Source organism: Carcharhinus amblyrhynchos, unplaced genomic scaffold, assembly GCF_965287045.1.
Source record: "Carcharhinus amblyrhynchos unplaced genomic scaffold, sCarAmb.v2.hapA scaffold_54, whole genome shotgun sequence".
Taxonomy (NCBI): domain Eukaryota; kingdom Metazoa; phylum Chordata; class Chondrichthyes; order Carcharhiniformes; family Carcharhinidae; genus Carcharhinus; species Carcharhinus amblyrhynchos.
In genome coordinates this window covers 445,602-465,921 of record NW_027649795.1, presented here as the reverse complement: position 1 = coordinate 465,921, position 20,320 = coordinate 445,602, and the positions used below count along the sequence as shown (strand labels likewise).

The following is a 20,320-nucleotide window of genomic DNA, read 5'->3' as shown; positions in this document are numbered from 1 at the left end:
TATCACCTCTGCCATTTCCCTCAAACCCTGGGATGCATTCCATCCGGTCCTGGGGACTTGTCCACCATCAGTCCCGCTAGTCAATCAAGCACTACCTCTCTAGTGACAGTAATCGCATTCAGGCCCTCAACTCCTACCATCCTTCTGTCTTTAATACCCGGCAAACTATTCACATCCTCCTCCGTGAAGACCGAGGCAAAAAACTTATTTAAGGCCTCAGCCATTTCCTCATCGCCCACCACTAAATCCCCCCTCTCATCCTCTAAGGGTCCAACATTCACTCTAGCCAGCCTCCTCCTCTTTATATATTTGTAAAAACTCTCACTGTCCTTTTTCATATTTAGTGCTAGTTTAGCTTCATAGTCTATCCTTCCTTTTTTTTAATCAACTTCTTAGTCATGCTTTGTGGTTTTCCTTGTTGATTTTTAAACCTCTCCCAATCTTCTACTCGCCCACTACTTTTAGCCACTCTAAACGCATCAGCTTTTAATTTAATACTCTCCTTTATTTCCTTCGATAACCACGGCTGATTATCCTTTCTCCTACATCTTTACCGCTGGAATATATTTCTGCTGAGCACCGAAAAAGATCTCCTTAAAGATCCTCCACTGTTCCTCAGTCGTCCTACCAACCAATCTGCGCCCCCAATCTACATTTGCCAATTCCTCTCTCATCCTATTGTACTCCCCTCTGTTCCAACAGAGGACACAGGTTCGGGACCCTACTTTCTCATCCTCCATCTGCATCAAAAACTCAACCACACAATGATCGCTCGTCCCAAGAGGATCCCTCACAACAAGATCCCTAATTCTTCCTGCCTTGTTACACAACACCAGATCTAAGATAGCTCGCTCCCTCATTGGTTCCGTCACACACTGTTCAAGGAAACTATCCCTACAGCATTCCAAGAACTCTTCCTCAAGCCCACCGCATCCGACTTGGGTCAACCAATCAATACGCAGATTGAAATCCCCCATAATTATCGCCGTTCCATTTCTGCACGCATCATTTATTTGCTTGTTTATAGCCCGCCCCACCTCCATTCCACCTAACCCGCACATCTTTGTTTCAATAAGAAATTCTGATGACAAACGATCAATCTGAAATCTGAGCTCTTTTTCTCTCTCCATCCATCCGCCCGAATGCTGAAAACCTTCATAGAATCAGAGAGGTTTACAGCATGGCAACAGGCCCAACTTTTCCATGCTGCCCAGTTTTTACCACTAAGCTAGTCCAAATTGCCCCTGTTTGGCCCATATCCCTCTTACCCGTGTAACTGTCTAAATGCTTTTTAAAAGACAAAATTGTACCTGCCTCTACTGTTTGTTCCAGACACTCACCATCCTGTGTGTGAAAAAATTGCTCCTCTGGACCCTTTTGTATCTCTCCCCTCTCACTTTAAACCTACACCCTCTAGTTTTATACTCCCTTATTTTTGGAAAAAGATGTTGCCTATCATTTATGCCTCTCATTTTTTAGATCTCTATAAGATCAGCCCTAAGCTTTCTACGCTCCAGGGAAAGAAATCCCAGTCTATCCAGCCTCTCCTTATAACTAAAACCATCAAGTCCCAATAGCATTCTGGAAAATCTTTTCTGCACTCTTTCTAGTTTAATAATATCCTTTCTATAATAGGGTAACCAGAACTGTACACATTATTCCAAGTGTGTCCTTACCAATACCTTGTAAAACTTCAACAAGATGTCCCAACTCCTGTATTCAATGTTCTGACCAATGAAACCAAGCATGTCAAATGCCTTCTTCACCACTCTGTCAATATGTGACTCCACTTTCAAGGAGTTATGAACCTGCGTCCCTAGATGTCTTTGTTCTATAACTCCCCCCAACGCCCTACCATTAACTGAATAGATCCTGCCCTGATTCGATCTACCAAAATGCACCAACTCACATTTGTCTAAATTAAACTCCATCTGCCATTCATCAGCTGACTGGCCCAATTGACCAAGATCCCATTGCAATACTAGATAACCTTCTTCACTGTCCACTGTGCCATCAATCTTGATGTCATCTGCAAATGTATTAACCTTGCCGTATTTTGTTTTAGCTGTGAAATTATGTGCTCAAAAGAGCCAACTTAACCATAAGGCTTGAGAGTGTTTTTGTTGAAGGGCCACCTTTACTGTACTGTACTGCACTGTACTACTTCGTACCAGCAGGATTGTAAGGAGGAGTGAAAGAGAAAATAAGCTAACCCAAAGAGATGTGACGAGTTGACGCCCAGTTTGAGTTTCCAAAGACACAATGGCTGAGGGATTCCACTATGTTCACATTCTGGGAGAATAGGTTCGATTGGAAAGAGATTTGGTTTCAATAAAGAATCCATGCAAAACAGAACAGGATCAACTTAATGTGTACAGTGGTTAGCACTGCTGCCTCACAGCGCCAGGGAGCCGGGTTTAAGTCCAGCCTCGAGTCACTGTGTGGTATTTGTACGTCTGTGTGTGTTCTCTCCGGGTGCTCCGGTTTCCTCCCACAGTCTGAAAGATGTGCTGGTTAATCGCACTAACTGCGCTAAATTCTCCCTCAGTTTCCAAAAATGTGCGGGTTAGGTGGATTGGCCATGTTAGATTGTCCCTTTGTGTCCAAAGAACTGCAGATTAGGTGGATTGGCCATGCTAAATTGCCCCTTAGTGCCCAAATGCACGGGGTTACGAGGATAAGGTTTGGGGGGGATTGTTGTTGGTGCAGGCACAATGGGCCAAATGGCCTCTTTCTGCACTGTAGGGTTTCGATGATTCGAGGACACAGGGTAAAATAGCTGACATTGTTATAATACTATAAATGCAATGAAGGGGAGGGGGCTGTTATCTGGCCTCCCCTATTCACTGTTGATAGCGATTTTCAGTGTTAACAGGTAGTCTCTCAGGTACATTTCACACAGTAGAAAGTTTAGGATTAGGAAGGATTCAATACAGCGAGCAACAAAACCCGGCAGCATGCCAAAGACAGAACAAGAACAATCTACATACTGGATGTTCCAGTTGCATATTTTCTCACAATTTATTTACAAACAATGCTGAAGTCATCCATGGGAAGAGATCATTATCATAGAATCCTACAGTGCAGAAGGAGGCCATTCGGCCCATTGAGTCTGCACCAACCACAATCCCACACAGACCCTTATCCCCATAACCACATGCATTTACCTTAGCCAGATTCCCTGTCACTAAGGGGCAATTTAGCATGGCCAATCCACCTAACCAACACATCTCTGGACACTAAGGGGCAATTTAGCATGGCCAATCCACCGAACCTGCACACCTTTGGACACTAAGGGGCAATTTAGCATGGCCAATCCACCCAACCCACACATCTTTGGACTGTGGGAGGAAACCCACACAGATACCAGGAGTGCTTGCAAACTCCACATAGACAGCGATCCAAGCCTTGGGAATCTACCCTGGGTCCCTGGCGCTGTGAGGCAACAATGCTAACCACTGTGCCACAATGCCACCCCAGTGAAGGTAAGTAGCAGAGGTCTTTTGGATCCATCGATCTCATGAAAGTAATGTCACCTTGTGCTTAAAATCAAGGCTGCAACTAGTAATATTGCTTGACTAACTGTGCATTCCCAAGATATTCCTCATTACAAGAAACATATGGAAGCTATTGAAAGGGTGCAGAGGAGATTTACAAGGATGTTTCCTGGGTTGGGTGGCATGCCTTATGATGATAGGTTGAGGGAGCTTGGTCTTTTCTCCCTGGAAAGACGAAGGATGAGAGATGACCCGATAGAGGTTTATAAGATGTTGAGAAGTATAGGTCAGGTGGATTCTCAGAGGCTATTTCCCAGAGCTGAAATGGTCGCTACGAGAGGACACAGGTTTAAGGTGCTGGGGAGTAGGTACAGAGGAGATGTCAGGGGTAAGTTTTTCCACTCAGAGGGTGATGGGTGAGTGGAATCGGCTGCCGTCGGTGGTGGCGGAGGCAAACTCGTTGGGGTCTTTTAAGAGACTTCTGGATGAGTACATGGGATTTAATGGGATTGAGGGTTACAGATAAGCCTGGTAGGTAGGGATATGATCAGTGCAACTTGTGGGCTGAAGGCCCTGTTTGTGCTGTAGTGTTCTATGTTCTGCAATGATTCCCCTAGGGACAATGTTCAAAGTAGGTCCATCATTGCACTCAGTTGGCTCAGGAGATAATTAGTTGTGCTTTTAGGGAGAGAGAGAGAGTGGTAAAATGATTGATTGAGTAGTGAGAAGGAGGGGTAAAAAAGGCTGTTTGGACATAAAACTATTTGCGATAAACACACCTCTCATTCACATAACGGGGCTAAATAAGGCACTTGTGTGATCACTAACTGTGCTGTACCAGAGGACAACACTCTATGCTATTAACAAGATGCCTGTGCACATGTCTAACTACACACTCAATCCAGAATGTTACTGCCTTGTCCGCCTAAGGGCTGTAAGATTCAGCTGGAGGCCAATGGAGAATGCCGTTCTGCGAGACTTGTCCACCCTGATTCTGGGGCGGGCAAGGTGAAAAATTCGTGTGTGTGCATTTAATCTGCTTTGTCCGTTTAAAGTTTATTTATTAGCACCACAAGTAGGCTTACATTAACACCGCAATGAAGTTACTGTGAAAAATCCCCAACTCGCCACACTCCGATGCCTGTTCGGATAGACTGAGGGAGATGAATGTATTTATTTGCCTGCCTGCTCTGCAACAATTCCACCTGCTGGCAACTTCTTGAAGCTGCTAACGTGCTTTTTGTGTCTCTCCAAACTTTGGATGCTGTTCCCCTTTGAGGTGCTGCTGCCCACTAAATTGTCCACTGTCTGTTACAGCACTCGCCACAACACCGAATAGTTGCTTAAAGTGGTTGACCTCAGCCAAGGGCAGCCTGGTGCCAAAAGGAAGGAACATGGCAGTAATGTCACGGGCAGCATTATTGGGCCAACAGTGCCGGGCAGTCTTTGGCGAATCAGGACAAAGCTTAGTGTGGAAATAAATACTCACGGCTACCATCTGTTCTGAGGGCGGCACGGTAGCACAGTGGTCAGCACTGCTGCCTCACAGCGCCAGGGACCCAGCTTTGATTCCCAGCTTGGGACACTGTCTGTGTGGAGTCTGCACATTCTCCCTGTGTCTGTATGGGTTTCCCCCGGGTGCTCCGGTTTCTTCCCACAGTCCAAAGATGTGCTGGTTATGTTGTTTGGCTGTGCTAAAATTGCCCCTTAGTGTCCTGAGATGCATAGGTTAGAGGAATTAGTGGGTAAATATGTAGGGATATGGGGATAGTACGTGGGAGGAGTTGTGGTCTGTGCAGACTTGATGGGCCAAATGGCCTCTTTCTGCACTGTAGGAATTCTATGACTTTTTTTTCAATTAATTCATGTGACACGAGCGTTGTTGGCTGGGCCAGCATTTATTGCCCATCCCTAGTTACCCCTTGGAGAGCAGTTGAGAATCAAACACATTGCTGTCGCTCTGGAGTCACACGTAAGCCAGACCGGGTAAGGACGGCAGATTTCCTTCCCTGAAGGACATGAGTGATCTAATGAACCCATTGGTGAAATGGGTTTTTCCGACAATGGTTTCCTGGTCATCAGTAGATTGTTAATTCCAGATATTTTGTTCTTACTGAATTCAAATTCCACCATATGCTGTGGTGGGATTCGAACCCGGGTCCCCCAGAACAGGAGCTGAGTTTCTGGATTAATCGTCTCAGCGATAATACTGCTAGGCCGTTGCCTCCCATGATTCGATGATCTAATGCTGCTCAGAGAGCGGCCAACCCTTCCATCTGTGCACTTGCGCAGGATTACTTTACAAAGGCAACAGACCATTAAACCTCCAGAGCTTTACCATCCTGCTCCCTTTTTAATGCCTCTTCTTACGCTGCGCATTTGGTTGAATCAACCCATTCTTTCGTGGGTCACGACACTGGGTTTCGAATTGCTGAAACTTGTGTTGGAATCCAAAGCAATAGCAGGAGCGTGCAGCCTCAATTCTTACTGCGTGACAGTACACCGCAGCTCCTTTCCTGCCTTCTTTTGATTTGATTCATTATTGTCACATGTATTGTGACAATAATTAGTACACATTGTATACTAATTAGTATTAGTACACAATGAAAGGTACTATTTCTTGTGCGCTATACAGACAAAGCATACCATTCATAGAGAAGGAAAGGAAAGGGTGCAGAATTTGGTGTTATAGTCATAGCTAGGATGTAGGGAAAGATCGACTTAGTGTGAGGTAGGTCCATCCATACAGAAGGAAAGGAGAGGGTGCAGAATGCAGTGTTAGTCATAGCGAGGGTGTAGAGAAAGATCAACTTCGTACAAGGTAGGTCCATCCATACAGAAGGAAGGAGAGGGTGCAGAATGTAGTGTTACAGTCTACAAGATGTGCTGGATTAAGTGCTTTGGCTAAATTCACCTTCAGTGTACCCGAACAGGTGCCGGAGTGTGGTGACTTGGGGATTAAGATCAACTTAACACAAGGTAGGTCCGTTCAAAAGTCTGACAGCAACAGGGAACAAGTTGTTCTTGAATCTGTTGGGACATGACCTCAGATTTTTGCACCTTTTTCCTGAGGAAGAAGGTGGAAGAGAGAATGTCTGGGGTTTACGGGGGCTTAATTATGCTGGCTGCTTTTCCCGAGGCAGTGGGAAGCGTAGACAGAATCAACGGATGGGAGGCTGGTTTGCATGATGGGATTGGGCTACATTTACCACCCTTTGTAGTTTCTTGCAGTCTTGGGCACAGCAGAAGCCCATACCAAGCTGTGATACAACCAGAAAGAACGCTTTCTATGGTGTATCTGTAAAAGTTGCGGAGCGTCGTAGCTGACATGCCAAATTTCCTTAGACTTCTGAGAAAGTAGAGGCATTGGTGGGGCTTCCTTAACTGTAGTGTTGGAATGGGGGGAACCAGGACAGGTTGTTGGTGACCTGGACACCTAAAAACTTGAAGCTCTCGACTCTTTCTACTTCATCCCTGTTGATGTAGACAGGAGCATGTTCTCCTTTACGCTCCCTGAAGTTGATGACAATCTCCTTTGTTTTGTTGACATTGAGGGAAAGATTATTGCTGCTGCAACAGTTCACCAGATTCTCTATCTCATTCCTGTACTCTGTCTCGTCATTGTTTGAGATCCGACCCACTACGGTGGTGTTGTCAGCAAACTTGAAAATTGAATTGGAGGGGAATTTGGCCACACATTCATAGGTGTATAAGGAGTACAGTAAGGAGCTGAGGAGACAGCCTTGTGGGGCACCGGCCCCTGACATACCACATTTCCTGAGTCTTCTAAGAAAGTAGAAGCGTTGGTGGACTTTCTTAACGATGGTGCTGGCCTTCCCAAATGGGGCAGAGACAGAGGTGGAGGTAACCACAACGCACCTGATTTAAAACAAGGCATTCAGGCTTCAGGGCGGCCAACAAGCAAAATCTGATGGTTTGAAAAGTCAACAGAAAAGGCCAGTGTCTGGGCTTGAAGGAACAATTGCGTGTGGGTGTGAGTGACGCACAGTTTCACTTTTATAGATGGGTGAGCAACGTTGACAATGGCCTAGGTGGGATTGTGGTCGGTGCAGACTCGATGGGCTGAAGGGCCTCTTTCAGCACTGTAGGGTCCTATGATTGATTAATTCTGTGACATTGGGTTTTAATACCATGCCACATTCAATCTTGTACTCAAGAAATTCAGGCAACCGTCATGAATAGCACGGGCATTTTAAATTTATCAGATCTCGTGAGGGCAAGGCATCCTTGTGCTGGGGTGGCACGGTGGTTAGAAATGCTGCCTCATCGCCAGGGACCCAGGTTCAATTCCCAACTTGGGTCACTGTCTGTGTGGAGTTTGCACGTCCTCCCCAGTGTCTGCATGGGTTTCCTCCGGGTGCTCCGGTTTCCTCCCACAGTCTGAAAGATGTGCTGGTTAGGGTGCATTGGGCCGTGCTAAATACTCCCTTGGTGTATCAGAACAGGCGCCTAATATAAGCCTACTTATGACTAATAAATAAATAAAACAAACTTTACACCAGGGTATTTCACAAACTCCAGTGTACCTATCATCCTGCTTCCTAATCTTCACTATGTCACCTAAGCAGAGAAGAGTTCATATATCATAGAATCCCTATACTGCAGAAAGAGGCCATTCAGCCCATCAATCTGCACTGAACACAATCCCACCCAGGCCCTATCCCCATAACCCCATGCATTTATCCTAGTTAGTCCCCCTGACACTAAGGGACAATTTAGCATGGCCAGTCCATCTAACCTGCACATCTTTGGGAGGAAACTGGAGGAAACCCACGCAGACACTGGGAGAACACAAAGACTCCACATTGACAGTGACTCAAGGTGGGAATTGAACCCGGGTCCCTGGCGCTATGAGGCAGCAATGCCAACCCACTGTGCCACCCTGCTGCCCCTTGTTTCTCCAGGGAAGTCCTGTGCATCTTCGTGTTAGCAGCCAAGCAATACAAATGAGTGGGAATGAGAATCTGGCTACAATTATGTGAAACAAATGGCAGGAAAAGCGGTTTATAATATTTAAAATTTTAAGATTCCATCACTGCATCAAACAGGCATAGCGAGGCCTGTTCGGCAGGCAACAGATCATCTCCAGCAGCTCTCTGAGGGGGAAATTAGAAAGCGATTAACACAGCAGTGAATGTCTGCTCGCTCGCTGCCCCTGCAGGGAAAGCAGCAAGTCACCTTGTCAGTTGTCAATTAGAAGGTTGTTCTGGTGGATTCTAACAAGCTATCGGCCACACCGCTAATCAATGTCTCTCTCTCTCTCTCTCCCTGTCTACCTTAAGCCAGCCCTTCTCCCTCTCCTCGTACAGCTGATGTGATGATGCACATAATAAAGTACACTTCTTTTTATTCATTCACGAGACATGGGCATCGATGGCTGGGCCAGCAATTATTGCCCATCCCTAGTTGCCCTTGGAGGGCAGCTGAAAGTCAACCACATTGCTGCGGCTCTGGAGTCACATGTAGGCCAGACCGGGGTAAGGACGGCAGATTTCCTTCCCTAAAGGGAACCAGATGGGTTTTTCCGACAACGGGTCATCAGTAGATTCTTAATTCCAGACTTTTTCATTGAATTTAAATTCCGTCATCTGCCGTGGTGGGATTCGAACTCGGGTCCCCCAGAACGTTAGCTGAGTTTCTGGATTAATAGTCTGGTGATAATACCACGAGGCCATCGCCTCCTCCCCAGTAGGCCATTCAGCCCATCAGGTCTGCTCCGCCATTCAATCATGGTTGGTAAGTTTCTCAACCCCATTTTCCCCATAACCTTTGGTCCTTTTACCAATCAAGACCCTATCTCTTCAAGACATTCGATGACCCAACCTCCTCTGTGGCAACAAATTCTACAGATTCACCACTCTCCGGCTGAAGAAATTCCTCCATGTGTAAAGGGTCGTCCCTTTACTCTGAGGCTGTGCCCTTGGATCCTAGTCTCTCCCACTAATGGAAACATCTTCCCCACATCCATTCTATATGGAACGGGTGTGGGGTAGCTGTGCTAACCCACTGTGCCACCGTGCTGCCCTGAGCAATGGAACAAAATCAGAGCGAGGGAAATAAATTATTGTTCAGTAAATCATATGTTAGAACATGTGATAACATGACCCTACACATAATGATTCTGTTGTATGTACAGGGCTTGAATTCATTCTTTATTGAAATTCTTTTCTTAGTATCTTGTTTCAAATGTACTATATTTTAAGGTGGCAACAAATGTCGCAGAGCTCAATATGAATTAATCCTACACTCCACCAAAATATATCAATTCACTAATGCTTAGGTATGGATTACTGGAAATGAAAAGATTAGTTTATGCTGGTGGAGACAACCAGAGTTTAGCCATGTTATTATCATCAGGGAATGCGGTCATTTATAAAGTCAACAAAAGAATGAATGATCTCTTTGAGAAATAAGATCTCCTCCAAAATTGGTGGTCGTGTTCCGAGGAATGTGTTATAAAAGGGGCGCAACGGTGGCTCAGCGGGTTAGCGCTGCTGCCTCACAGCGCCATGGACCCAGGTTCGATTCCCGGCTTGTGTCACTGCTTGTGCGGAGTCTGCACGTTCTCTGCGTGGGTTTCCTCCGGGTGCTCCGGTTTCCTCTCACGGTCCAAAAGCCATGCTGGTTAGATGCATTGGCCATGCTAAATTCTCCCTGAGTCTTCTGAACAGGCGCCGGAGTGTGGCAACTAGGGGGGATTTTCACAGCAACTTCACTGCGGTGTTAATGTAAGCCTACTTATGACAATAATAAACAAACTGTAAACTTTCTTTCGGTGCATAGGCCATGCTAAATTTTCCCGCAGTGTAACCCGAACAGGCGCCGGAGGGTGATGACTAGGGGGGGGGATTTTCACAGTAACTTCATTGCAGTGTGAATGTTGAGACTTACTTGTGACTGATGAATAAACTCAGAAGCAAGGTAGGATTCAGGTAAGTCAGATCATTCGCTGTGATTGTTAAAACCAGCCAACATTAGGATTCTGAATAGCTAATTCATAGAGGGAGGCTCTTTGTCTTAGAAATCCACTGGATAAGTTCCTCTGCTATGGGGTGAAGGAAGGCAGTGTTCTCGCTACAAATGAGGTCTGATTCCGTCTAATGAGTTGATCTCAGTTGGGCGGGTTGTCAAGTCACTTCAATTGGCTCACCTGTCATCAAAGCCATCATTGCAGAAACCACGATAGGATGGCTTTCAAACTTTGCAAACATTTTTCTGGCCTTTCCGGAAATATATTTAATCTGTGTTGGCCCAGGTACTGTCGATGAACCAGGCACTTTGAGTCATGGAAGTTTACAGCATGGAAACAGGCCCTTCTTTTTCTAAAAAAAAACCCCTAAGCTAATCCCAACTGCCTGCATTTGGCCCATTTCCCTCCACACCTGTCTGACCCAGGTAACTATCTAAATGCTTTTTAAAAGACAAAATTGTACCCATCTTGACTACTACCTCTGACAGCTCGTTCCAGACACTCACCACCTTCTGTGTGAAAAAATTGCCCCTCTGGACCCTTTTGTATCTCTCCCCTCTCACCTTAAACCTATGCCCTCTAGTTTTAGACTCCCCTATCTTTGGGAAAAGATATTGACTATCTAGCTGATCTATGTCCCTCATTATTTTACAAACCTCTATAAGATCACCCCTATGCCTCCTATGCTCCAGGGGAAAAAAAGTCCCAGTCTATCTGTCACATCTATCTAAGGTCACGTACCAACCAACTCAAGAACAGCTTCTTCCCTGGTGCTGTGGAACTTTTATAGAACATAGAACACTACAGCACAAACAGGCCCTTCGGCCCACAAGTTGCGCCGATCACATCTATACCTACCAAGCCATAGAACTATCTGTAACTTCCAATGCCATTAGATCCCATATACTCATCCAGAAGTCTTTTAAAAGACCCCAGCAAGTTCACCTCTACCACCACCGACGGCAGCCAATTCCATTCACTCACCACCTCTGAGTGAAAAACTTACCCCTAACATCTCCTCTGTACTTGCTTCCCAGCACCTTAAACCCGTGTCCTCTCGTAGCGACCCTGGGAAATAGCCTCTGAGAATCCATCCTATCTATTCCTCTCAACATTTTATAAACCTCTATCAGGTCGCCTCTCAACCTTCGTCTCTCCAGGGAGAAGAGACCTAGCTCCCTCATTTTGAATGGACCTACCTCGCATTCAGTTGATCTTTCTCTACACTCTAGCTATGACTGTAACACTACATTCTGCACTCTCTCCTTTCCTTCTCTATGAATCATAGAATCTCTACAATGCAGAATGAGGCCATTCAGCCCATCGAGTCTACACCAGCCACAATTCCACCAGTCCCTATTCCCGTAACCCCACACATTTACCCTGCTAATCCCCTTGACACTAGGGTTAAATTATCATTGCCAATCCACCTAACCCGCACATCTTTGGAGCGTGGGAGGAAACCGGAGCACCCAGAGGAAACCCATGCAGATGCAGGGAAAATATGCAAACTCCACACAGGCAGTGACCCGAGGCCGGAATTGAACCCGGGTCCCTGGCACTTTGAAGCAGAACTGCTAACCTCTGTGCCACCATGCTGCCTATGAACGGTATGCTTTGTCTGTGTACCGCGCAAGAAACAATACTTCTCCCACCAAAAGAGAAAACGCTGGAAAGTCTCAGCAGGTCTGGCAACATCTGTAAGGAGAGAAAAGAGCTGATTTTTCAAGTCCAGATGACCCCTTTCAACCAAGACAGACTGAGGAGCCAGTAACCGTAAAAAACCCTTGGATTGCGTAACTGTGTGCAACTCTGTAAAAACAACAGCACACAGTGAAATGGAGTGAATGTATCTGGTTTTTGCTGAAGAACAGAACTGTAATAAATGTAATATCTTGGAACAGAGTAAAGTATTGTAAATATGGCTGTTTATTGGTACTGTTTGTAATTATTGGAAATGCCGTTTCTGCAATGGTTTATTTCGGAGTATTTATGAATAAGGCTGTTTCTGTAGGGTAGTGGTTATCACGTTTGCATAATACGCGATAGGTAGCTAGTTCGATGCTGGGTAGAAACATTCTTTAAGCTTTCTCATGTCTGGTGAGGGAAAATTGCATGATATCAGTTTGTTGCTTGACATTATCTGAATCTCGATATTACAGCCATATTATCTTGGGCGGACACAGTGACACAGTGGGTTAGCACTGCTGCCTCACAGCGCCAGGTATCCAGGAGCGATTCCTGGCTCGGGTCACTGTCTGTGTGGAGTCTGCACGTTCTTCCTGTGTCTGCGTGGATTTCCTCTGGATGCTCTGGTTTCCTCCCACACTCCAAAGGTGTGCAGGTCAGATGAATTATCCATGCTAAATTGCCCCTTAGTGTCAAGGAGACCAGCTAGGGTAAATACATGGGGTTACAGGGATAGGATCTGGGTGGGATTGTGGTCGGTGCAGACCCGATGGGCCAAATGGCCTCCATCTGCACTGTAGGGTTCTATGAAAGTATATTTCTGAAACTAAAAAAAAATCTTCTTATCAGTTTCATATCTGAGACATCCCCTACCTGGGAGCCAAATATGAAGTTGATTTTTGGGACAGGGCGGTGGGAAAGGGGCTTGCTCCCGAGCATTGGCCTGCTCTTACAGTGCCTCCGACAATGAGTCATCTGGGCTCAAAACGTCAGCTCTTTTCTCTCCTTACAGATGCTGCCAGACCTGCTGAGGTTTTTCAGCGTTTTCTCTTTTGGTTACGGATTCCAACACCCACAATAATTTGCTTTTAAATGATACTTTTCACTGCACACTAATACAATAATGAATCAGCTCAAATCAGTTGTGAAGGAAAGTCCTCACTCGGCCTTTCCTTTCTCCTTTCTGATGCTGAGTGACCTACTGTGCATCTCCAGCGAATCTCTACTTTCATATTAACAGTTCTCTGGTGGTTACACTTTCCTCTGTGACTGTAATAAGACACAGATGTTTCCTTTGAGAGTATAGAGTTCATAGTGACGAGGCGCTGTGGTTACTGGGAAGTGTCTGTTTTACATCGGTCACAGTAAAGCTGTGTTTCTACTTCCATGTCCCTCTCATTACTGTTCTTGATTCTGTTTTTTGCATAGACAAAACATACACTATCATTTTGTTATGCGTTGAGTGTAGATCAGGCAGAGAAAAGTAAAAAGCACACTTTTGGCTTCGACCTAACACAAAGGCCGTCAGACAAATGATTCACTGCAAACAAACTGACTTCTTTTTATGAACTCACATAAACTGAATCTGCCTCGGAAGGGGGATTTGGGGTGGCACAGCGGTTAACGTTGTTGTCTCACAGCGCCAGGGACACGGGTTTGATTCCCGGCTTGGGTCACTGTCTGTGTGGAGTTTGCACGCTCTCCCCTCTATATTTGCGTGGGTTTCCTCCAGGTGCTCCGGATTCCTCCCACAGTCCGAAAGACAAGGTGGTTAGGGTGCACTGGCCATGTTGATTTGACTTATTGTTGTCACGTGTATTGGGATACAGTGAAAAGTATTGTTTCTTGCGCACTATACAGACAAAACATACCCTACATAGAGAAGAAAAGGAGAGGGTGCAGAATGTAGTATTACAGTCATAGCTAGGGTGCAGAGAAAGATCAACTTAATGCAAGGAAGGTCCATTCAAAAGTCTGACAGCAGCAGGGAAGAAGCTGTTCTTGAGTTGGTTGGTACGTGACCTCAGACTTTTGTATCTTTTTCTCAGCAGAAGAAGATGGAAGAGAGAATGTCCGGGGTGCGTGGGATCCTTGATTATGCTGGCTACTTCTTCCGAGACAGCGGGAAGCGTAGACAGAGTCAGTGGATGGGAGGCTGGTTTGCGTGATGGATTGGGCTACATTCATGACCTTCTGTAGTTCCTTGCGGTCTTGGGCAGAGCAGGAGCCATACCAAGCTGCGATACAACCAGAAAGAATGCTTTCTATGGTGCATACGTAAAGGTTGTAAAAATTGCCCCTTAGTGTCCAAAGATGTGCAGTTTACAGGGATTGACCATGCTAAATTACCCCTTAATGTCCAAAGATGTGCAGGTTTGGTGGATTGGCCAGGCTACATTGCCCGTTAGTGTCGGGGGTGGACTAGCTAGTGTAAATGCATGGGGTTACAGGGATAGGACCTGGGTGGGATTGTGGTCAGTGCAGACTCCATGGGCTGAATGGCCTCCTTCTGCACTGTAGGGATTCTATGGTTGCTAGGGAAAAATCTTCCCAAAGTAGTTTATTTCGCAAAGGATATCAAAGGGAACTGATATGAAATAAGACCAAACCTCAAAGTAATTGCTGCTGAAACTAAGATATAGTTCTATTTCTATTACTAAGAAATTAAGAAACAGAACCAGGTGTCAATTACACAGGGAGGCACAGGTTCAAGGTGAGAGGGGGAGAGTTTAAGGGAGGAAGTTTTTCACACAGAGAGTGATGGGTGCCTGGAATGCACTGCCAGAGGAGGCGGTGGAAGCTGGCACATTAGCAACATGTAAGGGGCTTCTGGATGGGTACATGGATAGGGAGGGAATAGAGGGATATGGACCGAGTAAGGGCAGAAGGGTTTTTTCTTTAGTTTAGTTACGGCATCATAATCAGCACAGGCTTGGAGGGGCCGAAGGGCCTGTTCCTGCGCCGTACTTTTCTTTATTCTATTTGTAAATGTTCGCCTGTGACAAAACCCCTGTTTGTAATGACTTCAATGAGGCCACTGAGATTGGCCTATTGGAATATGAACTCCCTGATTAAGGATCCCCCTCAGTTAGTTTGATTTTGTTTATTTGGTTGGGAAAAAAAAAAGAGTTCCCTGATTAAGGAGTTAACTGATGGGCCAGCAGAGAGCCTTTGCCTTGCACTTAACTGGGAGAGTCAGTTCCTCTGACACCCCCAGAGGTAGACTGCTGACTGAGAGCACTTTGTGTGTTGCCGTTGGAACTGTAAATAAAGGAATTTTGGTAAAGGGACTTCTACCTCCAAAAACTTATGACAGTCTCTCTCACTCTCTCCCTCCCTCAAATGCGCTGTGCCGGGATATGCAGAGTAACCATCCGGAGAACAGCAAACTACAGCAAATCAAGATCTTTTAAGGAGAAAAATGCGCTCAAAGTTGACAGGTATTGTATACTGCCACTCAATAAATGGTCTCAAAGTGATTTGGAAGGTACACTGTTCATAAAACCAATTGACTTATTAATTGCCATGTTCAAATGTTCATAAGATATTGGATCAGAATTAGGCCATTCCGCCCATCGAGTCCACTCTGCCATTCGATTATGGTCTGATATGCTCCTCATCCCCATTTTCCTGCCATCTCCCCATAACCCTTCACCCCATTCCCAATTAAAGATCTGTCTAACACCTCCTTAAATTTACTCACTGTCCCAGCACTCACCACACTTTGGGGCAGTAAATTCCTCAGATTCACAACCCTTTGGGAGAAGTAGTTTCTCCTCCAACTCCATTTTAAATTTGCTGCTCCTTATTCTAAGACTATGATCTCTCGTCCTAAAATGCCCCACAAGAGTCAGGTGCAAACGCGAACCTGACACCTAACTATTTAGCAGAGAGATGTGCTGGAAGAAAGGAGAGAGAAAAGTCGGAGAAAAAGCAGTGCATTCCAACAGATGTCAGTAAGATCTAATTGCCCACAGTAAGAAGTCTCACAACACCAGGTTAAAGTCCAACAGGTTTATCTGGAATCATGAGCTTTTGGAGCACTGCTCCTTCATCAGGTGAGTGAAGAGGTAGGTTTCACAAACACGGCATATATAGACAGAGACACAATTGCAAGATAATGGTTGGAATGTGAGTTTTTACAGGTAATCAAGTCTTTACAGGTACAGACAGTGCGAGTGGAGAGAGAGATAATCACAGGTTAAAGAGGTATGAACTGTCTCAAGCCAGGATGGTTAGTGAGATTTTGCAAGCCCAGGTGGGGGTTGCAGATAGTGTGACATGAACCCAAGGTCCCAGCTGAGGCTGTCCTCATGTGTGGCTATCAGTCTCAGCGCAGAGTCGTTGAGCAGTCATGTGTCGTGAAGGCCGCCTTGGAGAATGCTTATCCAAATGCCCTTGGCTTGAGACAATTCACAACTCTTTAACCTGCGATTAATCCTTTCTCCACTCACACTCTCTGTAAAGACTTAATTACCTGTAAAGACTCGCATTCCAATCATTATACTACAATTGTGTCTGTGTCTATACGTGCCGTGTTTGTGAAAACCAACTCCCCACTCACGTGACGAAGGAGCAGCGCTCCAAAAGCTCGTGATTCCAAATAAACCTGCTGGACTTTAAACTGGTGTTGAGAAACTACTTATTGTGCCCACCCAGTCCAACGCCGCATCTCCACCTCATAATTATCCATGGCATTCCATATGAATAAAGTATTGGGTGTCTTTGCAGATTCACACAGTGTTTTGCACAGAGCTCAGAGACCTCTTCTGGTCTCAGCTGAGTGCTTCATGCACAGATATTTATTTAATTCAACTTAGATGGGCTGGCCACACATCTCTGATGGATGGTCACAGGAATCAACAAAGAAACATGGAAGATAGGAGCAGGAGGAGGCCATTCGACCCTTCGAGCCTGCTCCGCCATTCATCACCATCATGGCTAATTGTCCAACTCAATAGTCCAATCCTGCTTTCTCCCCATAACCTTTGATCCCGTTCGCCCCAAGTGCTATATCCAGCCGCCTCTTGAATACATTCAATGTTTTGGCATCAACTACTTCCTGTGGGAATGAATTCCACAGGCTCACCGGGTGAAGAAATGTCTCCTCAGCTCCAACCGCAATCTGGATGGCCATAAAACATTAGACAGGGGTCGTGGGTAGAGAGGTGGACTGGTGGTGTTGAGATGGCGGCACGGGCTCGTTGGGCCGAAGGGCCTGTTTCCCGGGCTGATTTTGTTCTTTGTTCTTAATGGTCTACCCCCAATCCTCAGACTGTGACTCCTGGTTCTGGACTCCCCCCACCATCGGGAACATCCTCCCTGCATCTACCCTGTCTAGTCCTGTTAGAATTTTAAGAGATCCCTACTCTCATTTGTCTGAACTCCAGTGAAAACAATCCTAACCTAGTCAATATCTCCTCGTACATCAGTCTCGCCATCCCTGGAATCTCAAGCAGAACTTCAGTGATGAACGGCCTCAGCAGAAAGTAACTTCAAGGCAGCCAGTACAAAGGATGTAAAGGCCCCCTCTACTGAAAGAAGAGCCTTCAAAACCTCTGCGTTGTATACCACCTCGCTTGGGAAAACCCTGCAATTGACCTGTTCAGGTGGGGGAAAGTGCTGAGATTTGATCCAACCTGGTGTAAAAACCATCCATGACAAACTCACAGCCTTTGATTGTCCAGAGGAAAGCCAAAGGTGCAGACCCACACCGCCACCCCCCCACCCCGAGCACCAACCACAAAAATATGAATGGTCAGTTCTGTGGACGTCCAAGCCAGACTCTTTGTTCAAGAGAGGAACCGCAGAAGACATGTACAGTTTGGACACACTTCAACAAGATGTCTACCACAATGTTATTGGAATAAGTCCACTTTTTTTTATGTATATATCGTGCTGGAACAGTGTTCATATCGACAGCAATACCAACTTTGCTTGTCAGTAATTGGAAATAAAAAAAAACAGAAAGTCCCGGTGACAGTAGCGCACAACAGAATTGTCACAAGACATTACTTGATTTTCTCTCCCCTCTTCCATCCTGCATTTTATATCAGGTGTCCTCTGGTATACTGCCCCGGTGGGGGAGTCACTTAGCTCATCGAATCCCTACAGAGCAGGAGGCCATTCGGACCATCAAGTCTGCACTGACCACAATCCCACCCAGGCCCCAGCACCGTAAGGGGCAATTTAGCACGGCCAATCCACCTAACCTGCACATCTTAGGACTGTGGGACGAAACCGGAGCACCCAGAAGAAACCCCCGCGGGGGCCGAGGGGGGGGGGGGGGGGATTCCCAGCGCTGTGAGGCAGCAGTGCTATCTACTGTGCCACCCAGTTGGAGTGGACAGCTGGTAAATTTCCCCTTAGTGTCCAAAATGCAAAATTGCCCCTAAGTATTAAATTGTCACTCAGCATCCAATGATATGCGGGTTAGGTGGATTGGCCATGCTGAATTGATCCTAGTATCGGGGGATCAGCAGGGTAAATGTGTGAGGTTATGGGTATAGGCCCTGAGTGGGATTGTGGTTGATATAGGCTTGATGGGTCAAATGGCCTCCTTCTGCACTGTAGGGATTCTACGAGCTAACAAACTCCCCACCAGAGCAGTATACCAGAGAACACCTGATAGACATGAACAGCGTGGGTTCAATTCACGTACTGGCCAAGGTCATTCTTGAAGGCACTGGCCTTCTCAACCTCATCCCTCGCCTGAGGTATGGTGACCCTCTGAGTAAATTGCCACCAGTCAGCTCTCTTCCTCAAAGGCGAGAGTGGCCTACAGTCATCTGGGACTGTGGCGAGTTTATCTTTTCCTATCCAGAAACCCCCACAGCCTCCTCGGCAAAAGGGGACGACGCGAACACCCCAGTTCCAGCCCAGATAATGGGGTCCAACATTTGACCCTGATGTTCAGGACCAAGGAGATAGATAACCAGACTAGAACACCCACACTTTCCATGTCGCGACTGAGTGCCAATGAGTTCACGATGCACTGCAATGTCCCACCACGGCCAAAGAGCACTGTCTAGGTTCACCAGAGTTAAAGTCCAACCGGTTTATTTGCTGTCGCGAGCTTTTAGATCGTTGTGCCTTCATCAGGCGAGTGTGAGTTGCGAGATTTCTTACTGCGCCCATCTCAGCCCAGCGCCAGCATCTCCACGAGAGGTGCACCAAAGAAGGATGGCTACTGAGCAACAGACTGGAGAGGAGATGACACGGTAACCCTCAGTGAAGAGTGACATTTTCAGGATAAGAAAGCTGCCAAAAGGCCACCCCTGATACAGGAAAAACAAACATTGAACTCAATCCTACCTCATTGGTTTCTAAGAGAAGATTCGTCCTTTTCCACTGAGGCCGCCATTAAGCAGGAGATTAATTATTTTCCTTTCCTGCCTGGGTCTTAGCCTATCAGTATTTTCTGCCTACCTGCTAAGGCCTTGATACGAGAGCGTTCGAAGAGTCGCGCGGAGCTGTTCTCGTTGTCCCATTCCTCCTCGTTGGCGTCCCACCGGTTGTTAATGTCGTTGTATTGCTGCTGGATCTCAATGCTGTCGTAATCTGTGGCCGTTGACATGGTGCTGCTCATTCTTCGGAATAACCTGATCACAACTGGGAAACAAGAAGAGATTTGTTTAGTAAGTGCACGGCCACTCAAAATGTTGGAGTAAAATCAAAATTAAAGGGTACATACAAGGTGGTTACATGGCACAAAATGGACTCTGGAAAAAGACATTAAGACTTGAGCACAGACATTGCACCACAAAGAGTTAAAGCCTGTTAGTATCTACATTACTGCAGGAAATAGATCAAACCTTGAGGCACCTTAGCTTGAAATAAAGCAGAGGAAACACAATGAGTTTTGGTAACAAGATCAGTCGATGATGCGGGGTGGGGGGGGTCAGATGAATAAATGTATCTATGTATAACACTGTGCTAACGACTAATGTCCGTACTTGTCTACTCTTATGTATAACAACGTGCTAGCGGCTAATGTCCGTACTTGTCCATTATTTGAAAATGTATAAAAGATGCTCAACTGCCATTTTAAAGTTGAGAAAGTGACTGCGCACATTGTGGAGTGCCCAGCTCTTCTCCCAAAGCTTTGTCCAATAAACTGCATGTTGAATCTTTAAGTCTGCCT

General features: G+C 46.0%; 1 protein-coding gene across 3 annotated transcripts in view; it reads right to left on the bottom strand.

Moving 5' to 3' along the window:
- LOC145337623 (spectrin beta chain, non-erythrocytic 1-like) overlaps positions 1 to 20,320 on the bottom strand; it is a 304,515-nt gene that overhangs the window by 197,351 nt on the left and 86,844 nt on the right. For all 3 annotated transcript variants that reach the window (XM_080182424.1, XM_080182427.1, XM_080182425.1), the window contains exon 2: positions 19,606 to 19,788. In XM_080182424.1, the coding sequence (XP_080038550.1) occupies positions 19,606 to 19,765 (160 nt within the window). In that variant the 5' untranslated portion in view covers positions 19,766 to 19,788. The remainder of the gene's footprint in view (positions 1 to 19,605; positions 19,789 to 20,320) is intronic.